We start from the raw sequence: 27794 nt of genomic DNA on the forward strand, positions 1-27794 counted from the left end.
TTGCTCTCCCTGAGATGTTACACATTTGGTGAATCTGCTCACTGGAAGAGCAGGAGCAGCCTGTGCCAACCCAACTGCCATGACAGCTTTGCTGTGCTGCTCTTCCCCACCACCTTCAAGGAACCATAACTCAGTTTGGTATTTTGGAAACTCTAAAGCCCACAGAATTACAGAGAGAACAGACAAGCAGCTGTTTTCTTTTCTTAAATGGATGAACTGTTGGACTCCTCCTCTGTAAGCCATGGCACACCAGAACATTTCCAAAACAGACAATAATCTGCCTCTTTTGTTGTGCATTTTTGATACAACATCACAGAGGGATATTTTACCCTTATCTGCCTTTCAGGGAGAAGCTTCTTTTCCATGTCATGTGTTTGTAACAAACAGCCATTTTTCCTCCAACTGATACTCAAAACTATTTTTTTAGCTTTCTAAAAAGTCTGTGTGCTCCAGCATACCTGTGGTAACAAAATAAATACAAAAGGAATTAAACTCTTGATATAAAGATTATAAAACCCCATTTTGGTAAAGACTAAGGAAATCAGAACTGTAAGAAAAATAAGTAATTCCTCTTCCCACACATCAAGCCCACAGAACTGAAACAGTTTCTAGATTACCAAAAGCAGCTCACCCTTGAAATGCTGACGTTGGAAATTTGTACACGAAGCAAATTTGTTTCAAAAGGTGAAGGAAAAACACATGAATTTAAAAATTACCTGACAAAGCCAGGAAGTACATAAACATGGAAAAACCAGGACAATATGTGTATTTGCATAATTTAACATTTCTCAAGCAGTGCAAGGGAAGAGGGATTAATTCTTTTTATAGCATTTTAAATGTCAGTGCTGTACACAGAATGTAAAGTGCTTTGAGTCACTGCTGCAAAACCTTCCAGGAACATACTGAAAAAAAACTAAACTGCATTTTAAAATAAATGCTCATGTACAGGCTTTAAGTGATTGCAGGGTTTAGTAAGGGTTGAAGAAATGACTTTAATTCTCCACCACTGGCTCAATTCTGTACACAGAGAAATCAGCTACAAGAAGTGTCCAGCGAGTCCAAGTTGCCTATTGTCCCAGATTTATCCTGGGCAGCACAGGTAATGCCCTAGAAAAAGACAAATTAATTCAACAAACAGCAAAAGAAAAGTGCTGCTTTCAGCCACACTCAAGTAGCTCCCCCAGACTCAAATGGCAGCACACAAATGAGCAAGGCTTTTCCCACAAAGGAGTACAAACCACTGTATTTACAACCTGGCCAAGCACACTCAGGCCTGGACAGAACTCACACATTGTTTTCATTACAAACAAAAGGCTCATTACACACCTCAGATTCTGATGGTTTTAGTTTTAGCAGGGATTTTTCAAAATGAAAGTTGTAAATAACCTTGGATGCAGTTAGTCCCTTACACTTAATAAATAAGAAGCATCAAGAATCTCCACAGTACTGAGATGCACAGAACTATTAATTGGTTTCAGAGTCTATTAAAACAAAAAAAAAGTCCTTTGTTACTGAAAAAGAGTAATAGTTTCTGTTCTTCTAAGAAGAGTGGCCCTAGTGGTGTGTTCAAGTGCCAAAACAAGCAGCAGGAGGCTTTCACTGCATCCCAAACCACTGTTCTTGATCTGCCCACTGAGCTGCTTCACTGTCACTGCCTTCCAAGTCCCCCTCTTCTCCACTTCCCTCCATGTCATCCACATCTTCTTCCTGGGTGGCATCTGTTGGACTTTCCTCTTTTTCCATTTTCTGCAATCCTTCCAGTGACTTCTGGTCATTTGGATCCAAACTGAAGAAAGGAAGAAAAATAAAGCACTGTCTTGAAACTTCTTTCTCTTTGTGGCCTCAGTGTAAAGAGTAACAATAAAATCTCATCCTGCTGTCTGCACTTCCTGTTTAACATCATCAGGAAGCTTATTTCAGATGATGATGCAACTTCCCCTTGAGCTGCTGTAACACTGAGTCTTAAATCTCTTTATAAAACAGTTCTGATCCCCAAGAACACGTTTATCTAAACATCCCACTCTTCCAGAAAACTTAGTCACCTCTCCCAACAGTACTAATTATAAAGTAACATGAAAGCAGTAAAAATTTAAATGACTCTGACTAAATATAATCTAAGCAGGCAAAAACCAGCTGACCCATTTAAGCTATGCAAGTTTCAGGGGACATAAAGTGCTGGGTTTAAGGCAAATTGAAGATGTTGCAATCAAAACATGGGAATATTTTAAAAAGTAACACCCTAAAATAGCATTTAGATTATGTTAAGTTGAATCATACTATTTAAATGTATCAAACAGCTCATTTTTATATGCACCTTCTAGTGTAAAGGAATGGATCCTAAAGCCTGTCTATAAAATAATTAATAACTATATATAATTCCATGCCTTAATCCTTTTGTTAGTCAAGGAATCACAAGCCTAGTAACATATTTAGCATTAATACAGTCCCTACATTTTGCACTTCTCAGTTTGAAATCTTAATACCAACCAATTCATGACCAGGGTGTCATTTGTGTGGTTTTGCTTATTTTAAGGGAGAATTATACAAAGCCACCTCTGATTCTCATCCTGATCAATCAGTAGCTCTTCTTTTTACTCAGTGAAGCTGATTACTGGTTCTTACAAAGCTCCTGCAGTGCCAGGGTGTGCTTTACCTCAGGGCTATGCTGTACTGGTCCATGGCTTCCTGGTACTCGTTGACAGCCACCAGGAAGTCGCCCAGGATGCGGTGCAGGACACAGTCACTCTGGTTGGCCAGGGCATTCCTCAGCAGGGCAATCCCATCTTCGTACTTCTGCTCTCTGCCTGTTCACACCAAAACTACTGTTTTAATCAATAGCTGAGACAAATCTATAAAAAGTCACAGTGTTCATGGTCTTCCCAACACATCTGTCCCTCTAGACTTGTCAGAGAGCAGGGCTCTACTTCTTGCAAGATTAACTCCAAACAATGACTTTTTGTTGCAACAGCTGTTACATTCACAATTACATCTACTTTGAAGTCAAAATGGTTTTTTTTTGCAATTGCTTTAAGTGTAATATCAGCTGCTGGATGCAATTAATTCCTGTGATTTTTCCTTCAGGACAGAACTGATTAAACCCCAGGACTGTATCATCACTGTCACATCCTTCACATGGATGTGGCTCCATGTACAAGGGTATCCTTAAACAAACCAACACAGGGGAAAAAGGAACTTACTGAGAAGTTCTGCTTTCTTTACCACAGCTTTAATGTAGTCAGGTCTTTGTGTGAGAGCTTTGTCCAGCAATGTTTTTGCCTTTTCCTGCGTGACTGGGTCCTCCAGGCAGACTGTGGCCAGCAGGGTGAGGGTCTGTGCGTTTGCCCCCAGGGTTTTGTACACGTTGTTTGCCATCACCATGGCTTCTCGGATGCTGTTGGATGCCAGGTAACACTCGATGAGACCTGGTGGTGTCAGATGGAAACACTTCAGGGTTTGAGTCAGCACCACAGGCACTCAGCCCTTCAGTATTATTTGCACTTAGTAGCACTCAGGTGCTGAACAGCTGACACTCCAATAAGCAAATACAAATTGCAATTGAGAAAGTGAATCTATGCTTGTCAACATACTCGTACAGATAATTGACTTGATGTTTATTAATGGTCAGGCATTGAAAAAAACCTCCAACCCTAAGTACACCTTATCTCATGTTTTTGTCCAATTACACTACTGAGAGAATCAATACTTCACCTGGACTATTCACTACACGAAGCTGCTGTTGAGATCAGCCAGATTTAAATATTTAAACAAATATGACAAAACAAAGGTCCCAGCAGAACTAACCATCAGTTAACGTCATCATCCAAAAGTGAGCTGCTCAAAACACCCAAGTTTGTTTACCTCCAGATTAAACAACACAAAACCCAAGAAAACCCCTTTCTGAACATCATTCTTACAAACCCACGCATTCTCTCACATCCCTCCCCTGATCAATCGCAGGTTTTGGGATAACAATTATTTACAGGAGGAAAGAACTGCTGTGCATTCCCTTGCCTCCCCATCAGCATGGCACCAGCCCTCAGAGAGAGCAGCAGGGCTCACCCTCGTAGCAGTCGAGGCGGCAGGGCGCCAGCCGGATGGCCTCTCGGAAGTGGATGATGGCCTCCTGCACGCGGCCCATGTTGCGCAGGGCAGCTCCCTTCAGCAGCAGGGCCTGGACACTGTTGCTGTTCAGCTGGATTGCTTTGGCTCCCAAGTATAAGGCACGGGAGTATCGTTTGCTGTAGAAACTGTGACACCTACAGAAAAAGGAGAGGGATTGTAAACACGCGCTGCCTGCGCTGCCTGTGCGCAGTCACGGGGGTTCTGAACTCCTGGTGTTTGAAGGTAAGAAAAAAACTTCTTCAGAAATTTAAAACACCCCAGAATAGATATTAAAACTGTTACTATTTAATATATTGTTGGTATTGCACGGGTGTGTAACTCTAATTCATTTAACATACAGAAAAAACCACAATAGATATTTGCAGAGGGCTAATTAAGTTACCCAAGAACAGAACAGACAGGAAAGAAAAGCACCTTCTGAACAAAACAAGCTGAACCCACCGTGTCAGCTGTGACCCAGCAGATTCAGCAAACCCAGAGCTGAGGTGAGAAAGGAAAGAGAACTCACCCAGACACCACCCAGGGCTCTGCATGTTGGTCAGAAATGTTGAAGAGTCGGCAGCCCAGGTTCTCCACATCCTCCAGCCGACCCTCACGTGCCAATAAATAACCATAAACATCCATTCCTAAAGAGACACGTTGGGAGGATCAGTCCTCAAGAAATAGAAAGTTCATTCACAAGAAAAAAAAGCCACAAAACCCACAAACACCTACTTTAAACTGTGCAACCACCTAGAAGGGTTCGAGACATGCAGCTTCTGAATGTCAAATCTGAACTGAGAGCTGGGGAAACAACATACAATATTCCACTGCGCGTGGCTGTTACTCCTCTTCTCTCAGGATTTACTCACCTTTTATTAGGTAAGGATCCAGCATTTGTGCCTGTTCAAATTTTAGAATAGAGTTTTTATTATCTCCAGCTCTGAAGTACAGGTCTGCTAAGCTCCCCAGCAAGTCCACATTATCCCTCAGCAATGACTTCTTCTCTAAAGAGCTTAAAGGGAAAAAAAAAAGCCTGTTATAATTTATAAATGACATTTTGAATATCATCATAAATGAGAATTTATACATGATTTGATTGCACCACGCTCTGCCAACTCTTACCAAATGGTGTTTATTGCTCTGGTGTTGTCTCCAGTATGCACAAAGGCGTATGCCTTGATCCACACCGAGAGCCAGTCCAAGTTGGGAATGCTCTGGATTATGTTGATGGTCATGGAGGCCACTTCTGCTCCCTTCACTGACAGCGAGAGCAAGCCTGTTTAGAGGGGTTCATACATCAGTGTCAGCCACCCAAAACTGCTTCTGATACAAACTGTCTGAGGAGCAGAAACTCCATCCCCTGACAAGCACAAACAGCAGGTTACAGGGCTTGCTACAATTTCTATAATGTGGGTATGACATGCAAATGCAAGACAGCTACAGAAGTGTAATTCAAATTTTAACAGGGCTGAACACTGCAGTGCTGACAGAGTGCAGACACCCACCTAGGATGGCATCCAGGGCCAAGGGACACTGCCTCAGCACCTCTTTGTAGCTCGTCACCGAGGAGCGCTCCTGGCCTGCCTTCTTGTAGAGATTTGCCAGCATCATATTGATCTGCAGACAGAAATGTGGGGACAGCCAGTGTGAGGAGGAGGAGAAAGAACCACTGAGAAAGGTCACAACTCTGTCTTTAAGCCTGCCTGCCTCTGTTCTGGGCAGAAGACAACCTGCATTTCTGAGAACACTCCAAGGTAACATATAGGACAAATTGGAAACTGTGGCTTCTTTCTGAGTGCACTTATAAAATCTACTTTCTTTTGTGCATGCACAGTGCACCTTGAAACCTTGCAGCAAAGAAGTCAAAAGATGGGCAAGCACACGATGCCAAGAAGGATCTGTACACCCATTAATCAATCCCTTCCAGGAATCTCTCTGTGTCCATGGAAGTGTTTGAATTAGCTTAGCAAGTCAGAGAGAGTTTCTGTTCTTTGGTCAACCATGGCTTCACTCAGAAGCTGAGTGGAAACTATCTGAGCACCTCACAACACAAGTAGCTGGTTTCTGCTGCAGCACTTCCATTTACTGGCCTATATAGGCAAAAAGTTTGCTTTTCTCAATCTTTTCTTCTTTTTCTGTTCTGCAAGTTGGTCAGAACACTCTGACATTAACTTCAGTTTAAGCCTGTACACTTTTAGGACAATTTAACATGAAACACAGCTGACTGATCTGATGTGTTAATCTTTTAAGCCCTTCTGAGCAACAGAGCCAACGAGCAAAGACTCCACAGATTTGGCACTGCAGACCACAAAGGGATCTAAATATTTAACATTATCTAAACTGTTGTTGAAAAGGATTAAAAGATTTTAGAAGATGGAGCACTAGCAAACCTTCTACTTGCCAAAGTCTCCAGTCTTTCAAGGATTTGGCATTGCTCCAACTATACAAGAAGTTAATAAAGATGCACAAAACATTTAACTCTTCTCATTTTTTCTTTAAATTCTTTCTAACAGAGGAAATACAGAATTGGTATGATTTTAAAGAAAAGGGTCCAAATCAGCTAATTCAAAATTAGGAAATGCTACTAAACAATATTTAACTGATGAAAAAGACACAATGCCATTAAACCTAGATAATATGTTCTGCCCTAGAGATACACTGACCACGAGGCTGTGACAAAAACTTCCCAGAATTCACCTTTGGAGTTCTCTGCCTGGAAGGAATCCCATCAAGAATAGCAATGGCATCTTTATCTTGCTTCAGCATTGTGTAACATTCAGCCATTTTGTATTTCACTTCAATTTCTGACGGTAAACACTGAAACAAAAAAGAAAGATTGAAATATGATGTTGGTTTAATCAGGTATGAAAATTTTAATAAGGTTTCCTCAAAAATATTTACACTGTGTTGAAAAATAGCTGGTGCATGTAAGTTAACAATGCAGCTCACTGCTAGTTCACATGGTTCCTGTCTTCAAATTAAAAGTATGATGTACACACAGAGAAAAATTTCATGCTGGAGACCATTTTAAGTTTTGCATTAGAAAACACCAGAGATATTACCCAACTAATTAGCCTTAAATGTCAGGTTAATTTGACATGATAAGTGCACAATCTAAGGTGGTTAAAAGCCACGTAAAGGTGATGTGGTTAGTGATGCACTTGGCAGAGATTCAATCTGAAGGATCTCCTCCAGCCTCAGTGACTCTGTGAATATTGAGTCAGCACCATTAAATGGAAGGGGGAATGTGATCACTTGATGCAGCATTCTCAATCCTTGAATACCTGGCTTTGGGGTGTTGATGCAGCATTCCCAGTAGAAGGCCTGACCTTGGAGGTTTTACTTAAGGCTTTTTTCTGCTGTAAGGCCATGGTGTACTTGCTGACAGCATTCCTGTACTCCTTGTCATGGAACAGGGAGTCTGCATGATACACCAGGAGCTGGTACTTCTGAGAGGGAGAGAACAGCTCCCTGCAAGAAATGCAGACAGAAAGGCTGAGATCAGGTGCCTGCAAAAGAATCAAAACCTTACAGAAACAAAGTATTTGTAGCTTTGGCTTATCTGGCTTCAACTTGCAACTGCTGCAGCTCCTTCACTGCACTGGAAGGACCATTGAGCAACAGCACCGACCCCTCACACAGGGCTTATCTCACCAATTTCTTTTATCTGTAAACAAACAAATCCAGCAGCCACTCCTGACACCTCAACAGCAACAGCAGCTCAATGTTTGGCTGTTTGGCCAGTGTCCTCATCCTTTCTGTAACAAGCCACAGGCTGTAAACATCCATTACACTGCATCAGCTTTCACCTTTTATTAGCTAAGGATCCAGCATTTTGCCTGTACAGATTTCAGAACAGAGTTTTGTTTGGACTCAAATTTAAAAGGCAACCCAGCTCTTTGTACAGCTCTTCTGGTCCTTAAAAAAACCCTTAATAAAACTCCTAATACATGTGCAGACCAAATGACCCAACTGTGGCCTTCCAGGACCTGAAGGGAGCCAACAAAAAACATGGAGAGACAATTGACAAGGGCCTGGAGTGCCGGGGGAAATGGCTTCACACTGACAGAGGGCAGCTTTACATTGGATACTAGGAAAAATTATTCCTTGTGAGGGTGGGAAGGTCCTGGCTAAGGTCACCCAGCAGCTGTGGCTGCCCAATCCCTGGAAGTTTCCAAGGCCAGGCTGGATGGGGCTTGGAGCAACCTGGGATAGTGCAAGGAGGCAGAAGGGGTGAAATAAAACCTTCAAGGTCCCTTCGGTGATTCTGTGATTCTCTGCCAGGACACCCACGTTGTAGCGGGCACCCCAAAGAGACGCTGATGCTGATACCCAAACAGAGGCGGGCTCCATCCCCGGCAGGGACAGAGCACAGGACAGGGACAGGACAGGGGCAGGGCAGGAGAAGGCGCCAGGACAGGGGCAGGACAGGGTCAGGGACAGCCCAGGAGCGGCCCCGCTCCCTCACGGCCCGCGCCCCGCGCGCCCCCTGCCGGCGGGGCACTCACGGGTTGTTGCCGCTCATGGTGAGGAGCAGCCCGCTCAGCAGCCGCACGTTCGAGTGCAGCCCGGCGGCCGCCATCTCGCGCACGTGCTCCACCACACTCATGCTGCCGCCGGCGGGACGAAAGGGACGGGGCGGGAGGGAACCGGGAGAGACCCCGAGCAAGCACCGGGCACGGAGCTGCCGCCGCCGCCCGCCGCCACTCCAAAATGGCGCCACCCAGGGGTCCTCGCGCGCCGCCGCCTGCAGGCGGCCAAGGCGCTGCCCGCGCGGTCCGACAGGCGCGCAGAAGGCAGCCCGCGCCGAGGACCTCTCGCGGCGGCGGGAACGGCGTGAGGGGAGAGCGGGGTCCGGGCGCGGCCGTGAGGGGACCCGCTCCGCTGTGGGTGCTCTGGGGCGAGACACACACTCCCCGTGCCTCCACAGCTCCCGAGTCCGCCCCTTGTCCTTCTGCGAATACGCTGATGGTTGCTGCAGCTAAATGTGACTGAGGTCTCTGCCTCCTGCCTATAAAAATTGGTAATGGAGGAGAAAGACCATTCAAAACCTACATTTCTTCTGGGAAATGCCTCACATTTTTTTCCCATAATCCAATCTAAAGCTGTCCTCTGTCAGTGTGAAGCCATTCCCCCTTGTCCTGGCACTCCAGGCTCTTGCTGGCTCCCTTCAAGTCCTGCAAGGCCACAATAAGGTCACCCCAAAGCCTTTCAGCAAAAAGAAAAAAAACCTCTTTGATTTCTTTGAAGGCTGTCCATAAGACACACAGTAGTTACCACGTTAATTACAAGCAACTTTTATTGAAAACAAGGTAAAAATCACTGCACTGGACAACACAGCGTGAGAGGTCTGTTTTCCCTGGACATTCGACACCCAGACTCCAGCCAGCAGAGCAATGACACAGCTCCCCTGCCCCACAGCCAAGCCCATTTCTTCTCTTAAATACAAGCCCTGTTTTAAATGCTGTAGCCACGATTACAAAGCAGCTTGCATCTGAAACAGCACGTTAGAAATCACTTATTAAGCACCAGCTTAATATTTGCTTACACAACTTATCTTTTTGCTCTCCCTCTATCACTCATTGACAGGTTTGGTTTTTTTCTTTATTTTTTTTTTTTTTACTTCATAAGCACTTAATTATTTTTCGGTACAAAACGTATCCAAAACAAAGGCAAAAGACTCAAACATCTTGCTGTGGAAATGCTTAAAGTTGTTGCCACTTTGCTTCACTGCCCAGGGCCTGAGAGACTCTTGTTCATGAACTGCCTCTTCACAAAGCAGATCCACCACTGCAGAAGGAAGTACAGAGTCAGAAAATCAGAAGTGGTTTCCACTGACTTTAAAGTATTCAGTCTCTGAACACAACAAGTATTAAGGCTCCAGTTTTACAGACAGTTTTCCACACTGGTTTCCACTGGAATTGAGGTGAACAAAACAGGAATGGACACAATGAGCTCATATTACACGACTTTGAATTAAAAGGGGAAATTCTACTTTGTCTTATTTTACTCTTGTTGTATTTTATTCCAATACAATCATAAATGAGGGATGCATCAGGAAGCTGTGCCTTTGGAAGTAAATTAGCCTAAGCGATTTCGACATTAAATGCAGTCACATTTGCACATGAAACATGAACACTCAGGAGGTGACTCATTCATTGATTAGCGATTTTTTCAATGAGGACATGAGGCAAAACAATCGACTTCAAAGCAGCTCTCAAATCAGAGCTGAGTGGGAAGAGAAACAGCACCTCTCGTGCTTGTGAACTCCATTTGCAACCCCAGCCACGAGCAGATGTGCAGTGCTTTGAAGAGCTGAACCAGACACCTCTCATTACTGCCCTGCTTTTGAAAGCAACCCAAACTGGCATTCACTGTCATATCACATTAAATTAAATTCACTGATAACTTGCAGCTGCCATTTCACTGTAAAATCAGACAGGCTTGGCTGAAGTTACCCTCACCCCATCATCTCACTGCTCTCCACACGTGGCTGAACAAACACCCCCAGCCTCTCACTAACTCTGTGCTGATGCCACTGGGCTCTCACCTTGCTGGGCTTGTCGCTCTGAGGATCAAACACTTTGTCACAAAGGCGAAGGCCGGTTTCTTGCCTCAGCTGCTGCAGGTAGGCCCTCATCACCTCTGAAAGCAGCACAGCAAAAGCAGGGTGAACTGGGCAGTACCAACCCAAACTGGATTTAACAGGGATTTAACACATCAGACATCCCTGCTTAAAGCAGAGAGGGTTGCCTCAGCTGCTGCAGGTAGGCCCTCATCACCTCTGAAAGCAGCACAGCAAAACCAGGGTGAACTGGGCAGCACCAACACAAACTGGATTTAACACATCAGACATCACTGCTTAAAGCAGAGAGGAAGTTTCACATCTGCAGGCTGCAGCTGGCTGAGTTGATAAGCTCAATTTATCTATGGAACATGGGGAATCCTCAAGGTCAGAAAATCCAGCTTGTGCTGCCTTCAGAAGACATTCTGCAGATTTAGAAGATTTAGGTTTGAAGTAATTTTTCTAACTGCAGTCACAGAAGTGCAGTTAATAAAGTGTGACCCTCAGAGGCCCTGGGTCAGCCTTACCTTCCTCCTGCTTGTTGGCAGGTTTGGCGTAAATGGCGTTCAGTGGAAAGCCAGGCTCCCCTGGGATTGGGAAGTTAGTGATTCCTAGTGTGCACATTTCCTTCTCTCCCTGGCCTTTGGAGTTACACTGGAAGAACCAGGCAAACAATGGGTTAGCAGTTATGAACAAAAGCTGACAGAGTGTTAGACCCAAATATTTTACAAATCTGGAACACGAAAACTCATCAAGAAGAGCAACACAGCACATCCACAGCCTTGGAGTATTTGAGGCTCTGACAGCTGGGGCTGGGGTGAACGGGACTATTTGCTCCCCTGGAAGGAAATATCAGGAAATCCTTTCCTTAGAACAACCCTCAGAAGAGACTGTTTCCCACCTGCACAGGAATTCAGCTTTCTTACCTTTTGCAGCTTTTTCAGACACTCAGAAATGTAGAGGGTCACATAGATCAGTGTTCTGTCAGCCTCGTTCTGCAAAACAAGAGCAGGAACTCTTAGATTACAGGACTTTGTGGAACTGATAAAGTCTGAAACAGGAATTAATTCAAGCCATTTTGGACTGTAGTTTCCCCATGAGAGAGAGAGATTTGCAATTCATGACATTTACCCAGCTTTAAAGATTAAGTGGAAGGAGGGAAGGGGAGTTTTTGTGATCTAGAATTACTTCCTTGAAAATAAATTTATATTCACAGCACCAGCCCTCCAAAGAATATGCTCAGGATCTCAAAAAATTACCTTAATTTCATAATTTTTGAAGAAAACATTAGCTTTGAAGTAGTAGATGGCTTCATCTATAATATCTGTGTCCTTAGCTATAAAAAAAAAGAGATAAAGAGTTAAGCAGTGCACTGCTACACTACATTTGTACTTTTACTCACTGAAGTACATAAATAAGGATTATTGCAAAAGCAAAACCATGGTGTTTACAAAAAGCAGAAGTCAGCACCACATAACAGAAAACTTCTGAAACACCATGAGTTCAGACTGTAATATTTAAGCTTCGTACTCCCTTCTCCTTCCCCTCTGTCACTTCACAAACAGCAGCAATTCAGCAGTTCCCCACTTTTCTACCACTTTTGAGTAATTCATCAGAGTTTTAACATCATAAAAGGATAGAAAAAAGTTTTTGGAGAAAGCACAATCACTCAGATGCCATTATCCTCTTCAAATAAAGGAGGGGAGCAGAACACAGTCACAGTCAGTGACAATCTGACTTTTCCTACCATCCAAGACTGCTTAAATCCAGAAACACCCCCTTTCCATTTCCCTGTTCAAACTGAACCCCACATTTCTGGGGAATACCAGGCCTGGGAAGCTCAGGTGTTGAAGGGGAATCTGTCCTGGCTGCCTGTGGGCCCTGTGGGGGTGCCTGGAACTTCAGTTCAGTTTTTGAAGCCCCACACCCGTAAGTGCTGCTGTCCCTCAGAGCAGCGCAGAGCGTGAGCTGTCTGTAGCTCAACCTCCACTTCCTCTGACACAGAGACTTCACACCTTCTCAAAACCTCCTCAAAACCCTGCTCAGGAGCACAGAACAGCAACCAGACGCTTGGGTTACTGAAACCACTAACTCAACACGAGGCACAATTATCTGTGCATAATTATTTTCTACTATTTGCACAGCTGAAGTGGTTGAAAACTTTCCTCCTCTCTAAACTGCAAAGCTTTCCATTTCCCACCAGTGACTCTTGCTGGGGCTGGTTTACAGCAGCCCCTGAGGTGATGAGCTACATCCAGTAATTCAGAGATTATTATAAACTTACTTTCTCGAGGTGCTGGGCCCTTGAACTGGCTTCTGATGGGTAACAGTGCCATGTTCCCAATTAGCTTGGTGTCTGAGTCCATTAAAGTGGAGTGGTAAGCCTAGAGACAGGGAGAGCTGGTTATTGATCCTACTGAAAATAGACATTTCCATATCCAATCATGTGTCTTCATCAAGCAGGAGTCACAGCCTACTTCATTATGATGCTTCCAGCATTTTTTCCTTGCACAAACAATTGCTATTTTCTGTTTAGGTCCAGATCTTGGTGCCATTCTGGTGAAGATCAGGAAAGCACCAGAAGATTGGATAAAATCTGTGTTGTTGGTCTGCAGGCGCAGCTCATCCCCAGGCTGCCTGACCCCATCCTGGCAGCACCAAAAGGTAACAGCCCCACTCACCCGCCTGAGTTTTGGGGCATTGCACTGAAAGTTAGTTGGTCGTTAAAAAATACATAATTTATTTCCATGTCTGGCTATTAATAGTAGATAATTATAAATAAAGCCAGGTTTAATGCAGTAAAAAAAAAAAAAAAAATCCCAACAAAACTGATTTAAGTGAAAAACAAACCAGCTTTCTGCATACAACAAATTCTTCCTGAAAAACCGATTTTAAACAACTAATGAGTTCAGCTCTAGGCACTTTCCAAGGTGCTGTGCCAGCTGGGAATCCCTCATCTCACACCCCACCTTTCGCGGGGGGCAGAGGATGATGTGACGGGGGGAGGCTGGGTGTAAAAAGCAGTTTATTTCTCTGAGAGGAAGGTGGTGTGAACAAAGGCAGAGCCCTGCTGTGGCCGCGCTCTCCCCCGCTGCGGCCGGGGCTCGCACCCTCCCGGCTGCGGGTGGATCCCCGGCAGGGGAGGAGGAAGAGGAAGAGGAGGAGGAAGAGGAAGGCGCTGGCCTTGCAGCAGCCTCCCACGGAGAGCCGCTCCCCGCTCTCAGCAGCGTTCCCCGCAGCTGAAGCCCCTCTTTCCCCCCGCAGTGCCCGCGGCCAGACCCCGCAGCGAGCAGAGCCCCTTCCCCGGCCCGGGATCGGCCCCGCCGCCCCCGGCCCGGCCCCGCCGCCCCGCGCCCTCCTGCCCGCGCTGCCGCCGCCGGGGCCGCGCCGCGGAGCCGCTCACCGGCATCTCGAAGGGCAGGAGGCGGCTCGGCGGAGCCGGGCGGGAGGGGAACGGGGCGAACCGGCCAGCAAAGCGGGCACAGAGCTTCCTCCTCCGCCTACGCTGCAGGAAATGAGGCAGCGGCAGAGGCGGTGCGAGGAGGGGAAGCGGGAGCCGCGCACCGCCCCGGAGGCAGCGCATCGGGAAGGGAGAAGAGGAAGAGGAGGAGGAAGAGGAAGGCGCTGGCCTTGCAGCAGCCTCCCACGGAGAGCCGCTCCCCGCTCTCAGCAGCGTTCCCCGCAGCTGAAGCCCCTCTTTCCCCCCGCAGTGCCCGCGGCCAGACCCCGCAGCGAGCAGAGCCCCTTCCCCGGCCCGGGATCGGCCCCGCCGCCCCCGGCCCGGCCCCGCCGCCCCGCGCCCTCCTGCCCGCGCTGCCGCCGCCGGGGCCGCGCCGCGGAGCCGCTCACCGGCATCTCGAAGGGCAGGAGGCGGCTCGGCGGAGCCGGGCGGGAGGGGAACGGGGCGAACCGGCCAGCAAAGCGGGCACAGAGCTTCCTCCTCCGCCTACGCTGCAGGAAATGAGGCAGCGGCAGAGGCGGTGCGAGGAGGGGAAGCGGGAGCCGCGCACCGCCCCGGAGGCAGCGCACCGGGAAGGGATCCCGGGAGGCAGCGCTGTGCCCGGGCAGGGAAGGGCCAGGAGAGGCACTGCTCTGCCAGGGCACTGCCGGTACCGGGAGTGGTCCCGGGAGGCAGAGCTGTGCCCGGGCAGGGAACGGCCAGGAGAGGCACTGCTCTGCCAGGGCACTGCCGGTACCGGGAGGGGTCCCGGGAGGCAGAGCTGTGCCCGTACGGGAACGGCCAGGAGAGGCACTGCTCTTCCAGGCACTGCCGGTACCGGGAGGGATCCCGGGAGGCAGCGCTTTTGTCGGGGAAGGGGTGCCGGGATGCTTCGCTCGCAGCTCTTTTCCCTCCGGTGCGTTTCCAGCCCAGCCGGGGCACTTCGCGTAAGGAAGCACAGGAGGGGTCCAAAGGTGCTGTGTTCAGAGGGATGCAATACTTTAAGGTGCACACTCCACTTGCTGTCAAGCCTTCCCTGAGACCCAGCGTTGCTGAAACTGCCCCTGGTATCTCATGACTCCCGGCGTGAGTCAGGGAGACAAAATGGGGACGTTTGGGAGGTGAGTCACAGTAATTCAGCTGCAGGGCTGGGGTTTATCCTTTCAACACACCCAAAGCATGGCTCAGCCCACGGCAGTCTCGAGGTCAATTAAACCACGGTAGTTTCCCCAACTTTTGAATGGTTTGATTCAGCCAGATCAAGATTTTTCTGAGTCCTTTTCCTCTAGATATGCAGGATTTCCTGGTCTGTTGAACCTCTTGCCCAGTTCTGGCTCTGCTTTTTTATATGCACTAACACTGGCCTATGTATTTTATAACACACACAAGCATAGTAAAAAAAATTGTTTATTAAAGTAGTTACAAGGTCATGTAACTCACTCTCCATTATAAATATTAGTTATTTTACAGATAAAATATCAAGTGTGTTTGTGTAGGGGTTGGGGGTTTTTTATTTCATTTTTATTTTTTACCAAAAACGAAGTATTTTCCGCCCAGTCTGAACATGTTTCTTACTCATCCACACGATCTTGAAAGTATTCATCCACAAGAGCAGATTTATCTTCTTCACATTCCTGTCAAAAAAACCCCAGAAAAATATAAACCTTCCTGGGATGAACACAGGAATCATTAGGGGACTTTGAACAGGAAAAAATAAAATGCAGGAAAACATCTTAGTGATCTCAGTGGTCCTTTCTGGCATTTGAAGGTTAAAACTCTGTTAATTTTGAAAACCAAAGCAATACTTTTAAACAACCATTTGATCAATCTGCATATGCAAGATGATATTAAAGAATTTCATTTTTATAACTAAATGAAGATGATACAAGCATCGTCACTGAAAGACTAAACATGGCTTATTTTGAACCGTACTAATAAATTAATTTATTAACAAGGCAGAGAACATATTTATATTACAACTTCTATTACGGATACTTTCTAATTTTCATCTTCTCACCAACAGTCCCTTACCTTTGGTTCCTTAAATTCCAGATCTTCCCCATACTGAATGGTGAAGTCGATGTGCTGCAGAACGATGTTGATGCTTTCCTCATCAGAGCGATCCAGAGGCAGGAATCGAACCATGCCATAGTCATCAATCTGCACAGGCATTCACAGGGTGTTGGCAGGGAAATGCAGAAAGCTCATCTCAATCACAGCACCCAAAGCCACTTCCTCAAACCACTCTTGTCTGGGCTTCTAAAATATTGTTTAGTCACACTGCAAACCAATGGCAATTCCCTACTCAGAACACCTGGCTACCAATCCTCTGTTCTACACAGCAGCAAACTCCCAAAATTGCCAACAGAAAAGAATTCAAAGAAAATGTATTGGCTATGATCCAGATATCAAGAGTATCATATCACTAGTATCAAGAATCTCATGCCAGTCTCAAAAAAAACCCGAGTTAAAAGAAACAAAAAGTGAAGTGAATTTTAGTGTACCAGCTCCAAAGCAATGTACCTACCAATCCACATATAGATTTGGTCAGTTTTTTAAACCTTTTACTTTTCAGTATATTTGTAGAATCTTCAATCATAGAATACATATCTGGATCCAAGTACCTGGAGAAACAACATCATCATCACCACTGGAAGTCTGTCATTCCGAATGACACAAAAGATCCAAGATAATTATTTACAGAAAAATCCAGAGATCAGTACAAACATGGAACTATTCTTTTGACTCTGACTAAACTAAGCATCCTACACAGATGTTTAAAGATTATTGTTTGAAATAAACAAAATCCATCTTCTCCCATTCCAAATGAGTATGTTTTTAATTGTGGGAAACATTAGACTCAACTTTCAGTGAACTTTGCCTCAGTATATTGTACTACAGAGTAAATAATTTTTTGGAACTTACTTTTCTATTTCCTTCTTGGCTTTCTTGCTCAGCAAATCCATTTTGGTCATGACGTTAATCTGCGGAATCTCCAAAGATATCATTGCACTGAGAGCTGCCAGGATTCCAGAAATAAACTTGAAGAGGATGAAAAATGATGTATTAAAGTACAGAAAAACAACACAAACACACAGGACACTCAACCACAGGCCAAATCTGGTAATGAACATATGGAACATGAATACAAAGCCACATGAGCAATCATTCTCTCTGTTGGAAAAAGGAGGTGCCAAGTATCCCCATAATTTTTGGAGCCTCAAATATGGATCTGCCACTGAAAAGGGCATTAAGAAAACCCAAACCATTCTTGGGACAGTTACTGCTACATGGGGAAGGTGGCCTGCTTGTTCTTTGGGTCTGAGAAATCTCTCGTGGAATCACAGAAGAATTCAGCTTGGAAGGGACTTCTGGAGGTTATCTGGCTCCTACAACTGCTCAAACAGAAGCACTTCCAGGTCAGACCAGGCTGCTCTGGGGTTTTCCCAGACAAGTTTAGACTCCATGAATGCCTGTCCCAGTCTGACCACTCTCACAGTGCTGGCTGTCCTTACATCCATCTGGGATTGTCCTTGCTGTGTGTCCTTGGCTGTGTCTGAGGCAGCTGATGACAGCAACCACATCTCCCTGGACCTGGCAATTTCTCCTCTGGGCAAACCCATCTCCCTGAACGGCTCAGACTTGTTGTTCTTTATAAAAATGAACTTTTATCAGCAGATTTCAAATGGATACCTTGAAAGATTCCACCATGAACTGAGAATCCACAAGGAAAACTCCACAGACACGGAATTCCCACTGCTGCAGCTGCTCCACCAACTGCTTCATCACTGGCAGGTGTGTGTAGAGTTCAATCTGACCTGGGGCACACTCAGGATGTTAACAGTTGGAATGTGAAGTAAACACAACAGTCCACAGTTATGTGTAGACAGGGGAACTGCACTTAAATAAAAACTGATAAGGAAATCCTCTTTTCAGGCAGCTCTGACTGTGTTTGGGTGAAGTGGAAAAGAAATAAAAGGGTTTTTTCCTCCTTTGGTCTCTAGTTAGTGTTAGTTTGCAGTTGCCACAGCTCATGATGCTACCAAACATCTGTGCAGTCACCCAGATCAGCCCAGGACCAAGTTCACTCCTGAGACACCTGAAAGTGACTCTGACAACTGTTAACAGCTCAACAAAATGGGAATTACCACAACAGTCTACAACCAAATTTTCCAATTTGTGAATTTTCCAGTGCTTATGAAGAGCGATACCAAAACACTGGCGTGTGTTTACCTGGGCAATCAAACAACACATAGTCATCCTCCACGTGCCCGAGGCTCTCCTCCAGCCAGCTGAAGTTATTGGCAAAGTATTCCATGCAAAACACCAAGCCACCATTGGGGCCAAACCTCAAGGACTCATCTTCCATGACATCATCCACTTCTATCAGCTCACGGATGTCTGCAACAACACAAACAGCCCCAAAGGCAGGGAATGAGCTCTGCGGGCAGGGAATGGGCTCTGCGGGCAGGGAATGGGCTCTGCGGGCAGGGAATGGGCTCTGCGGGCAGGGAATGGGCTCTGCGGGCAGGGAATGGGCTCTGCGGGCAGGGAATGGGCTCTGCGGGCAGGGAATGGGCTCTGCGGGCAGGGAATGGGCTCTGCGGGCAGGGAATGGGCTCTGCGGGCAGGGAATGGGCTCTGCGGGCAGGGAATGGGCTCTGCGGGCAGGGAATGGGCTCTGCGGGCAGGGAATGGGCTCTGCGGGCAGGGAATGGGCTCTGCGGGCAGGGAATGGGCTCTGCGGGCAGGGAATGGGCTCTGCGGGCAGGGAATGGGCTCTGCGGGCAGGGAATGGGCTCTGCGGGCAGGGAATGGGCTCTGAGGGAAGGGAATGAGCTCTGCAGGCAGCCTGGCAGCTGAGGAAACCAACAGGACTTCACAGCAGTGCTGGGGGATCTCCCTGGCACAGCCAGCAGCTAAACACAACAGGTTATGTTCCTGAAACTTACACAAATTACTTAATCCCCCAAGTAAATATATGCTAAATACTTCCTGGGACTTATATGGGGTGTCTTTTCAGGGTTCCTGGTGATTGTCTGGGAAGCATCACATTCCCCAGATTTTCCTCTTATGGTCCTGGATCTTCTAATGAATCTCTTCTGAAAGTATCTAGGCTGTGTGGCCGGTTCAAGATGCTTTTCTCATCATCTTTGTTCAGACACAAACACTGCTGTTGCTCTCAAAACTGAGGCATTTGCCGGAACATATCAACCACTGGTGCAGGTAAATACAGGGATTAAGCAGGAGCTGGCACAGGGCAACAGGCACGGAGGTAGGGAGTTCCAAAAGTGCATTAATCTCTGACATCTCTGAGCGCTGTTTGCTTCCAGACCAGAATTATTCACCGATTTAAGCATCACACCCTATTTTATTGAAAGGATTTTCCCACATCTTCCCGCAGTGGTGCACGGGCTCCGTTTTGGAGGAACAGAGCCGGTCCGGTCCGGGGCCGCCGCTCACCTGCCATCACCGGGTAGCTGAAGAGCTCGGCCGCCGGGTCCAGGTTCACCACCTGCACGGCGCGGCCCAGCGCCTCGCAGTGCTGCACCATGGTGGAGCAGTACGTGCTCTGCAAGGCACACGCGGCCGTCAGGAGCCGTCAGGGGGCTCCCGCCGCCCGCCGTTCCCCGCCGTTCCCCGCTCACCTTCCCGCTGCCCGCCGGGCCCATCACCAGCTGCGCGTACCGGGGCATGGCTGCGGCGGCCCGGCGGGGAATGGCCGCTGCGGCGCTCCGTAGCTCGGCCGCACCAGCGACGGCTCAGCGCACGGCCCTGACCGCCGCGGTACGGCGAGCCGGCGGGGTCAAACCGTGCACGCCCCTCTCGCGAGACGGCGGCGCTGGGGCGGGCGCACGTGCGCGCGCGGTGAGGGACCGGGACCCGCCGCGGCCCGAGGGGCCTCCGGTAACACCGACAGCGCCCCCGGGCCCCCCCCGCCCCGCTCCGCTCCGCTCAGCCCCCGCCTGGCGGCTCCCACACGCGCCCTCTCCTCCGGAGCCGCGGCGCTGCCGCCCCTCGCAGGGATCCCCCCGGTGCTTGTGCCGAGCATCCTCCCGGCGCCCTCCGTACCGTCAGCCCCGGCACCGCCCCGCCCTGCGAGCCCGCCCCTCCTCAGGTACCCGAACCGCATCCCCCCGGCTCCCCCCTCATCCCCTCAGCTCCCTCATCCCCTCAATTCTGCCCTCACGAATCCTCCCCTCTCCCCCATCCCACCGTGCCCGTGATCCCCACCGTGCCCGGTGTCCCAGCACCCTTCCCCCATCCCACCGTGCCCGTGATCCCCACCGTGCCCGGTGTCCCAGCACCCTTCCCCCATCCCACCGTGCCCGTGATCCCCACCGTGCCCCGTGTCCCTTCCCTCACCCGCCCTCACTTTTGCCCCTGAGCACCGAGCACCCCCGGCTCTCTCTGGGCTCTCCTCACGAGCAGCCGCCGCCCTCACCGCCCGTGCCCCCCACCGCCTGTCCCTGAGCCCTGCCCTGAGCCTCCCCTCAGCGTTCCTCGCTGCTCAGCACGCCCTGTACAACATCCCAATCTCCCTCACACGTGTCCTGTCTGTTCCCACCGTCCTGGGGGATTTCTTGTGTGTTCCAAACTCTTTCCTTGTTGACTCCTGTCTTCTAAGTCCCTTGCTTGAAAACGTGTGTGTAAACCACTATTAAATCCATTAGTGGCTTGAGTTTGCTTTCCTTTTTTTTATGCTGTTTTTTTTTTCCCCCCCCCAGTGTTCTTGGATCAGGTTGTGACTCTTCAAGCACTGATTTAAATGACCCCTTTCCTTTGCTAATATGCAAGAGGTACCTGCCCCCAGTGCCCCCACTGTTCGTGTGCCACTGATTTAACATGATACTTCACATTGTCCTTAACCCAGTGTGTTCTCTAATTCCATTTGGGTTTCTGAAACATTTTTCTTCATTTTTTTCCCTTTAGCTTCTTTCCCCTTACGTGCTAGAATTCCAGTACTGCTTGGTGCCCTTTGTAGCAGTTTCCCCCACGGTTTCATTATTTTTGGCTCCCATTTTCCTCTCCCTGATCTCTCTGTTGACGCTTGCCCCTATTTCCTCTGGGATTCTTGAGGTGGGAGGGCTGTGAGTGACTCGAGCCCAGCCCCTGGTGCTGATTCTGTCCCCCTGTGCCCCCCAGGCCTGCGCCATGGCCACGGACGTGGCCGAGCCCGTGCTCCCTGAGTGCAGAGGGGACAGCAGGAGCGGTGCCAGGTCCGACGCCGATTACCCCCTGCGGGTGCTCTACTGCGGAGGCAAGTCCTGGGGCATTCCTGGCTGGGGCAGCAGTGGGAGCACACATCTCTTCCTGCAGGAAGCCACCGAGGCCATCAGCACAGAAAAGGCCTCTGAGCATTAGTATGATAACAAGAAATGGAGTTAAGATACAACACTGCTGTGCCGTGTTTAGAAGTCTTTACTCGTTCTGCTTGTAGTTACGTGGGTGAAATTTAAAGGGAAGTAAGTTATCTTACAGGTGTGTTTTTAGATAGGAATGTCATTTTGCTTCAGGCAGGAGTGCAGTAGGAAACAGCCATGTTGTGTGTGAAAATCTGCACAGTTGGTTTGGCTGTCCCCTCTTTGGGACACTGGCAGCTCTTGGAGAAAGGAAAGCTGACCAAACCACCGGTGCTTTGTTCAGTGTCTCTTTTGCCTCAGGTAGAAGTGGTGCTTTGTTCTGTAGCTTTTCCCAACCTTGGGCTTCTCCTCCCCTTCCCTCAGTGACTGGCAGCTCTTGCTGTGATGGTTTTACCCTAATGCAGAGCGTGTGAGCACAGGTCTAATGAGAGAGGAATTAAAATGTGGAGTGGCAACAATAAAGAAATGTTTTTGAGTCACTGTGTGGTTATAACCAGAAGTTATGTAAGAACTCATCCCTGACTTTGAAACACCATTTGGAATTTAATTACTAAGGCTGTAAGTAAAAAGTAAAAAATTCCCTTTGTAACCTGTTCTTTTTTCCCCCCCTTCTTTCTCCAGTCTGTTCGTTGCCAACAGAGGTGAGTTAATTTTTTGTTGTCCAAATTTCCTTCTGTGCTGTTATGCCCTGTTTTGGTGTATTTGTGATGCATTTTGTCATTTCTCCACTAACAACATTCATATGGCTCTTCCCTAGTACTGTGAATACATGCCTGATGTGACTAAATGCAGACAATGGTTAGAAAAGAATTTTCCAGATGAGTTTGCAAAACTTACAGTAGGTAAGAGTCTTTTCTATTTTCTAGCTGATATGTGTCCTTGGACATATTTGGAAATATCTGAGCTTGTCCAGTTCTTATCTCTTTCCTTTTCCTGCTGTCTTATGTGAAAGTTAATGCTTTGGATGCTGTGAAATGGGTTTTATAATGTCAGAACACACTAAATAATCAATTTGTAGTTTTATTAATAGTTTTTGAGCTTTCTTAATTTCCTGCCATAAACAGTCATCCATGCACTTGTTTCCCATCAGAATTAGTTTGTTGGATTTTATGTCTTTCCAGTTTACAGTGGATGGCTGGAGGAAAGGTCTTTAATAATGGGAAACTTACTTGTTTGCATTTGGAATTTCAATATTAACATTATCATTAATTTCTGTCTCTCTGTGCAAGAGCCTTTACTGAAATTGTCACTGTAGCTTGGAGCTGAGGCTTTTCTGGAGTCTAATTTGCATAAATACTGTAATGAAGATGTAGCATGCAACAGTCAAAAGGCTGCTGCACTTCAGCATAGTTTACTGATTTAGCAAAATATCACTTTACTTACTTTCTGTTCCTGTAAGGCTGTGGGTGTTTGAGCACTAATTTTGTTCTTTTTTCCCCTCACTCCTTCTGCATTTAAGAAAATTCACCTAAACAGGAAGCTGGGGTTGGAGAAGGCCAAGGAAATGTGGGAGGAGGAGAAGAAGAGGAGAAGAAGAAGCAAAAGAGAGGCAAGGTCTAAATAGTTGATTGTGGTACTGATTTCAAAAGAGTTTGGGGCATCCCTTTCTCACCTGCTGGTCTGGAGCAGGGCACAAATTCCTTGCATTTTGGTGGCTAGCTCTGGAGTATAGGGAATATATAGGGAATATCTTCCTTCCTGTGGTCTGTGCCAATGGAAATGTTGGACAGGAGGGACAGGCAGGGAAAGGTGACCTGCATCCTGTGCCCCACTGTCACCACTGTCACACTCAGCCAGGGAGCAGCTCCTCCCAAGCTGGAATCAGCTGGCATTTCTCCCGGAATGCTGTGCCCTGTTGAGCAGCACTTTATGGGCTGCTTGCAGAGTGGAACAAAGGCTGCTTCCCTCTGTTAGTGCCTCATGACTCTGCTTTGCCTTTGTTCCTTCCACCTCTCTGCATTCACGGAGCTGGATTTGGTTTTGTGCTTTAAAGTCTGTTACTTGTGTCTCCATTAGCAGCTGTGTCTCCTCCCAGCAGTACTAATGAAAAACATTCTCAAAACCCAACTTTGGGAGATACAAAGTTATATGGAACAATTTAAACACACTTTTATCTTCAATCATTAGGGCTCTTTCTGCTGAATTAATTAACATGCTTTCCATCATAAATCAGAGTTCTGGAGCTGTTACTATGCATTTGCCTCTGCAGTGTCAGTTGTGTGTAATGCTCCAGAAATTATGGTTAATAACCAGTAAGTTTCATATTTTATGCTACATGTATTTTTGTTTTATTTTTGGTATCTTGGTAACCAGTTTAATTTACCTTCTCAGCAGGCAATGTCTAGTGACAACAGTAATTCATGTTCTGTAACTTGGATGCTTTTCCCAGAGATGTCAGGACATTTTATTTCAACATTAATTTGTTGTGAGGGGTGGGTGTCATTAGTTTTCAGTCTGGTATTTGGTTCTAAAATAAGTGTTTAAAATATTTGGTGATTTTTCTCCTAGAATCTAAAGTTTCCTGAAAACTTACAGCATGGTGTTAAGTAGGATGGTGTGAGAGTGACCATAAGAGTGTGAGGGAAAACAAGCACAAACTTCACGAGACACTGCTGAAACTCACTGAAGGACATTTAAGGCAGAAATTTATTGACTAAAAATTATCAGACACCAGTTTATAATGAAACAGAATTGGAAGTGCTGCGTGTTAGAAACAGAAACAGTCCCAGGGGTTGGTTTACTTGTCATAAATTCTTTAAGTTTTCATGCTGAGAGGGCTCAGAAACATGAAACTTTGCTTATCCTGGAATAACATGGTGACTGTACACGAAGTTAGCTGAGATCTTAATCTGGCTTGAAGAATCCTAATGAGTGGAATGTATCTTTTGCATGCTTTACTCTGACTCAGAAATGCCTGAAATGGGGAGTGTTCCCACAGGCTGGCCTAGGAACAGACAGGGGAAAGGTGGTGGGTGTTACAAGGTGTGGGACTGGGGTGCTGTGCCTGCTGTCACAGGTGTGGGGTTGGCTGCTGGATCACATTTCCATGTCTGGGTCACTGTGGGGTCGTGCACAGGTGTCCAGAACTTGATCCTGCTGTTTAACCCAGCAGCCTGGGGAAAGCAAGACCTTGTGGCCTCAGGAAATGGGCATGAGCAGCTTGCTTTGCCTCAGGCACAAACCGTGAGGATGTTAAAATAGTTGTGGAAAATATCAAAGAAAAAATGTATTTCTAGAATTATGTAAATGTAGACCAACACAGTAATTGGTAAAGTGTGGGGAAAAGGCCTGTTTTTGCTGATTGTGAGGGGGTCTGCTGTGCAACCTGTGCTTGAATGCACATTTCACATGTATATATATTTTATTTCCCATAATACTGGACTTTGATGCCGTGGGATCTTTCTTAAATAATAGTAAATCTCAGACAATGTGTAAAATACATTTTTGTTTACCAACAGTGTTGGGGAGTTAACAGTTTCTTTTTTTATAGGGGCAAAATCTGACCTTGTATGCTTTTTTCTTTGATGAACTATGACATAATTTAATTAATCATGTAACCTTATGCTCTGTTTTAAGGTGGAAGAGGTCAGATAAAACAGAAGAAGAAGACTGTACCACAGAAAGTTACGATAGCTAAAATTCCCAGAGCAAAGAAAAAATATGTCACGAGAGTGTGTGGCCTTGCCACATTTGGTGAGTTTGTGTTCTCCTGGTATTGGATGTGCCTGTCTTTAACCTCATGGTATTTCTTCTGGTTGTATTCCACTGGGGAATCTGCTTCCAGCTGTGAGATGGAAGTCCCAAGGTGCTTTTAGCAGTTCCAAAGCATGGCAAAGGTACACTGACTTCCACAGGGATAAATTACTGAGGTACTTATTGCCATGATTTTTCAGACAAAGAGGGTTACAGGTTTTTTTTTAAAACAGGCTGCAGACTCACCTCAACAGAATATGCAGAGAACATTCAGCAATTTCTACCTTGAAGCATTTGTAGATCTGTAGAGTCAGATGTTTTGGGTGTAAACAGCAGACTTGGCTTTCAGTGGAAACTCTAGCAAAGCTTCAACTCTAAAGTGCCACTACTTTTTCAAGTTAAAACAGTCTTGGCTTTAATCTTGAGAAAATATTTTCATGACAACTGTACTTAAATTGTTCGTTTTCCCCTGGGCAGAAATTGATCTTAAGGAAGCACAAAGGTTTTTTGCTCAGAAATTTTCCTGCGGTGCCTCAGTAACAGGAGAAGATGAAATCATCATTCAGGGGGACTTCACAGATGACATTATTGATGTAATCCAGGAGAAGTGGCCTGAGGTGAGAAACCTTTCTTTCTCTCAGGAAGACACACACTTTTCCACACTAGCCTGTGATTTACCAATGATTTTGGAAAAGGGGTTCATCTTTGGCAGCACAGATTGGTGCACAAAAATAAAAGAGCATTTGTTGCATTCCCACCCCACAGTGAGGGAGGCATGTCAGAATAAATGCAGCTGTCAAATATCTGTGCCTTCTTTGTGGCCCTTTCTTAACAGTGAGTGTCTAAGTGTTCTTACATTGCCATCCTATTTTTCAACACCTCATAAAATATTGCAAAATTAAAACAAACAAAAAAGCCCCAAGCCCCACACATTTGTGCTTCAGAAGAGATCAGCCAGTGTGGGATGGACTGAAATTTAAGGCTGGGAGCTGTAATTGCAAGGGCTTTCTCTGACTCTCCGTTGTCCTGGCATTTCCCAAGTGGAATTCTTTATGGTTTAACTCCACAGGGCTGTCTTTATTCCCAGCCCTGCAGGCTCAGCTGTGTCCTGTAAGCACGTGTCACTCTCCTGGGATTTACAGCAGGGGATCTGGAATGGGGCTGTTCACTTCTCCCACACCTCACTGCATTTACAGGGGTGCACACTGAAGGAGGCATGTAAAAAGAAAATAATTAATTTGCTGTGTTTTGGCTTTTTCTCCCTAGGTGGATGATGACAGCATTGAAGATCTTGGAGAAGTCAAGAAGTGATAGTGGAGGACTACCTTTATTTAATTATATGGTTATAAATGATATAGCAAAAGTGAGGCTTCTAAATCCATTTGCTCTGCAGTGAAACTGTGGAGAACCCATATCCTTGGCATTCTCACTGTTCTGTATAGGCTGCTTGGTTTTCTTTTTTGTTTTTGGGGTTTTTTTGTGATATTTGCCAAAGTTAAATTGGGGTTCTACCATGCTTAAGCATGAAGTAGATTTAAATAAAATTACTGTTCCTCACTGAATAGTTTCTGAGGTTTTTTACATCTACTTTTCTCTATCTATCTTATGGGAAAATAAGAATTTAAGGCATTAAAAGTTTGGTTTTCATCTGCTGTCCTTTCTGCTGAGCTTAACTGAATAAGGCACTTGGGTGATGTAGACTCTTTTACCTCTCATTTACCTGGGGAGAATTTTAGAAATCAGAATGGAACAAACATTCTAAAGGTTTGTTGGCAGTGAAATAACAGTGAATCCTGAAGTGGTCATTCTACATCCCTGCCAACTGAATTATTTTATTAAATGGAAACGCTGAGAAATATGTGAATATGACTTAGAAATTTATCCTGTTTTCATAATTCCAAAGATCTCCTTACCCTGCTGGGCTTCTAGGTGAGGCAATTGTAATGGCTTTATGCTTTTAACCTGCTGCTCATTCAAGCATGGTAGTCATAAACACGAATTAATAGTGAGCACTATTCCACAGGCCAGGTTAGCAGGTGGGGTGAGGTGCCAGCTCTGCTGTCTGTACTCCCACAAACAGCCTCGAGCATCGATTTGGTGATTTTTGTTTCACTGTTCCATTTAATAACGACAAATGCTCCCTGGTGGCAGGGTCCTGGAAGTGACATGCTCCTGTCATTGCAGAACCTCGGGGAGCTGAAAGCCGAGGGGGTGATGTGTCAGACTCTGTTCTCTTCCTGTAAGGTTGCTTTTTTCAGTGATTTCTGTTTATAAACCATGGGTGTGTCTGGAGAGATAACTCCATCCCTGTCGTTGGAAATAGTGTCTCTCAAGGGCTGCCTGCATCTCTACAGTCCTCCCGTTTAACACTGGACAGGAAAGTTGCCTCTAACCCATAACATTCCGGCCTGGTTCTGACTCATCCCCTATTAACAACATTATTAATTATGACATTTTTCTAGCAGCTCGAGCCCTGGGGTGAGGAGGCGGTCGCAGGATTCGAACCCGCGGCTGCAGGACTCGAACCGTGGGGCCCTGGACTCGAACCCGCGGCCCCTTCGCTGCGGGGGGCGGAGCTTCTTCCAACGGCGGGCGGGGCCGGGCGGTGCCGGTGGGTCGGGGGGCGGGC

General features: G+C 46.6%; 5 protein-coding genes across 5 annotated transcripts in view; 2 read left to right on the forward strand and 3 right to left on the reverse strand.

Annotated features, from left to right (window-relative positions):
• Positions 1-170: 170 nt before the first annotated feature.
• Positions 171-8930, reverse strand: ANAPC7 (anaphase promoting complex subunit 7). Its single transcript, XM_041488730.1, has 11 exons — positions 8613-8930; positions 7389-7575; positions 6802-6921; positions 5610-5721; positions 5227-5380; positions 4974-5116; positions 4631-4748; positions 4060-4256; positions 3198-3422; positions 2654-2804; positions 171-1786 (listed from the first exon to the last, which is right to left on the reverse strand). Exons 1-11 carry the CDS (start codon positions 8711-8713, stop codon positions 1597-1599), a joined length of 1698 nt encoding a protein of 565 aa, XP_041344664.1. The 5' UTR covers positions 8714-8930; the 3' UTR covers positions 171-1596.
• A 455-nt stretch (positions 8931-9385) lies between these two features.
• On the reverse strand, positions 9386-14225 carry ARPC3 (actin related protein 2/3 complex subunit 3). Its single transcript, XM_041488874.1, has 7 exons — positions 14073-14225; positions 12954-13053; positions 11929-12005; positions 11596-11664; positions 11197-11323; positions 10655-10749; positions 9386-9894 (listed from the first exon to the last, which is right to left on the reverse strand). Exons 1-7 carry the CDS (start codon positions 14076-14078, stop codon positions 9832-9834), a joined length of 537 nt encoding a protein of 178 aa, XP_041344808.1. The 5' UTR covers positions 14079-14225; the 3' UTR covers positions 9386-9831.
• A 1274-nt stretch (positions 14226-15499) lies between these two features.
• GPN3 (GPN-loop GTPase 3) lies at positions 15500-19918 on the reverse strand. Its single transcript, XM_041488748.1, has 8 exons — positions 19757-19918; positions 19572-19680; positions 18342-18509; positions 17802-17926; positions 17034-17149; positions 16636-16732; positions 16140-16268; positions 15500-15742 (listed from the first exon to the last, which is right to left on the reverse strand). The coding sequence occupies exons 1-8, from the start codon at positions 19802-19804 to the stop codon at positions 15680-15682; spliced, it is 855 nt and encodes a 284-aa protein (XP_041344682.1). The 5' UTR covers positions 19805-19918; the 3' UTR covers positions 15500-15679.
• A 25-nt stretch (positions 19919-19943) lies between these two features.
• On the forward strand, positions 19944-26727 carry DENR (density regulated re-initiation and release factor). Its single transcript, XM_041488749.1, has 8 exons — positions 19944-20226; positions 21255-21369; positions 22094-22113; positions 22230-22314; positions 22932-23021; positions 25049-25165; positions 25643-25782; positions 26432-26727. Exons 2-8 carry the CDS (start codon positions 21264-21266, stop codon positions 26474-26476), a joined length of 603 nt encoding a protein of 200 aa, XP_041344683.1. The 5' UTR covers positions 19944-20226; positions 21255-21263; the 3' UTR covers positions 26477-26727.
• An 880-nt stretch (positions 26728-27607) lies between these two features.
• The window catches only part of CCDC62 (coiled-coil domain containing 62), a 14151-nt gene continuing 13964 nt past the window's right edge, over positions 27608-27794 (forward strand). Inside the window, exon 1 of the mRNA XM_041488746.1 lies at positions 27608-27776. The gene's annotated coding sequence lies outside the window, so the exon portion shown is untranslated. The remainder of the gene's footprint in view (positions 27777-27794) is intronic.

The sequence above is a fragment of the Pyrgilauda ruficollis genome, unplaced genomic scaffold, assembly GCF_017590135.1.
Source record: "Pyrgilauda ruficollis isolate IOZ18807 unplaced genomic scaffold, ASM1759013v1 scaffold9, whole genome shotgun sequence".
Classification (NCBI taxonomy): Eukaryota; Metazoa; Chordata; class Aves; order Passeriformes; family Passeridae; genus Pyrgilauda; species Pyrgilauda ruficollis.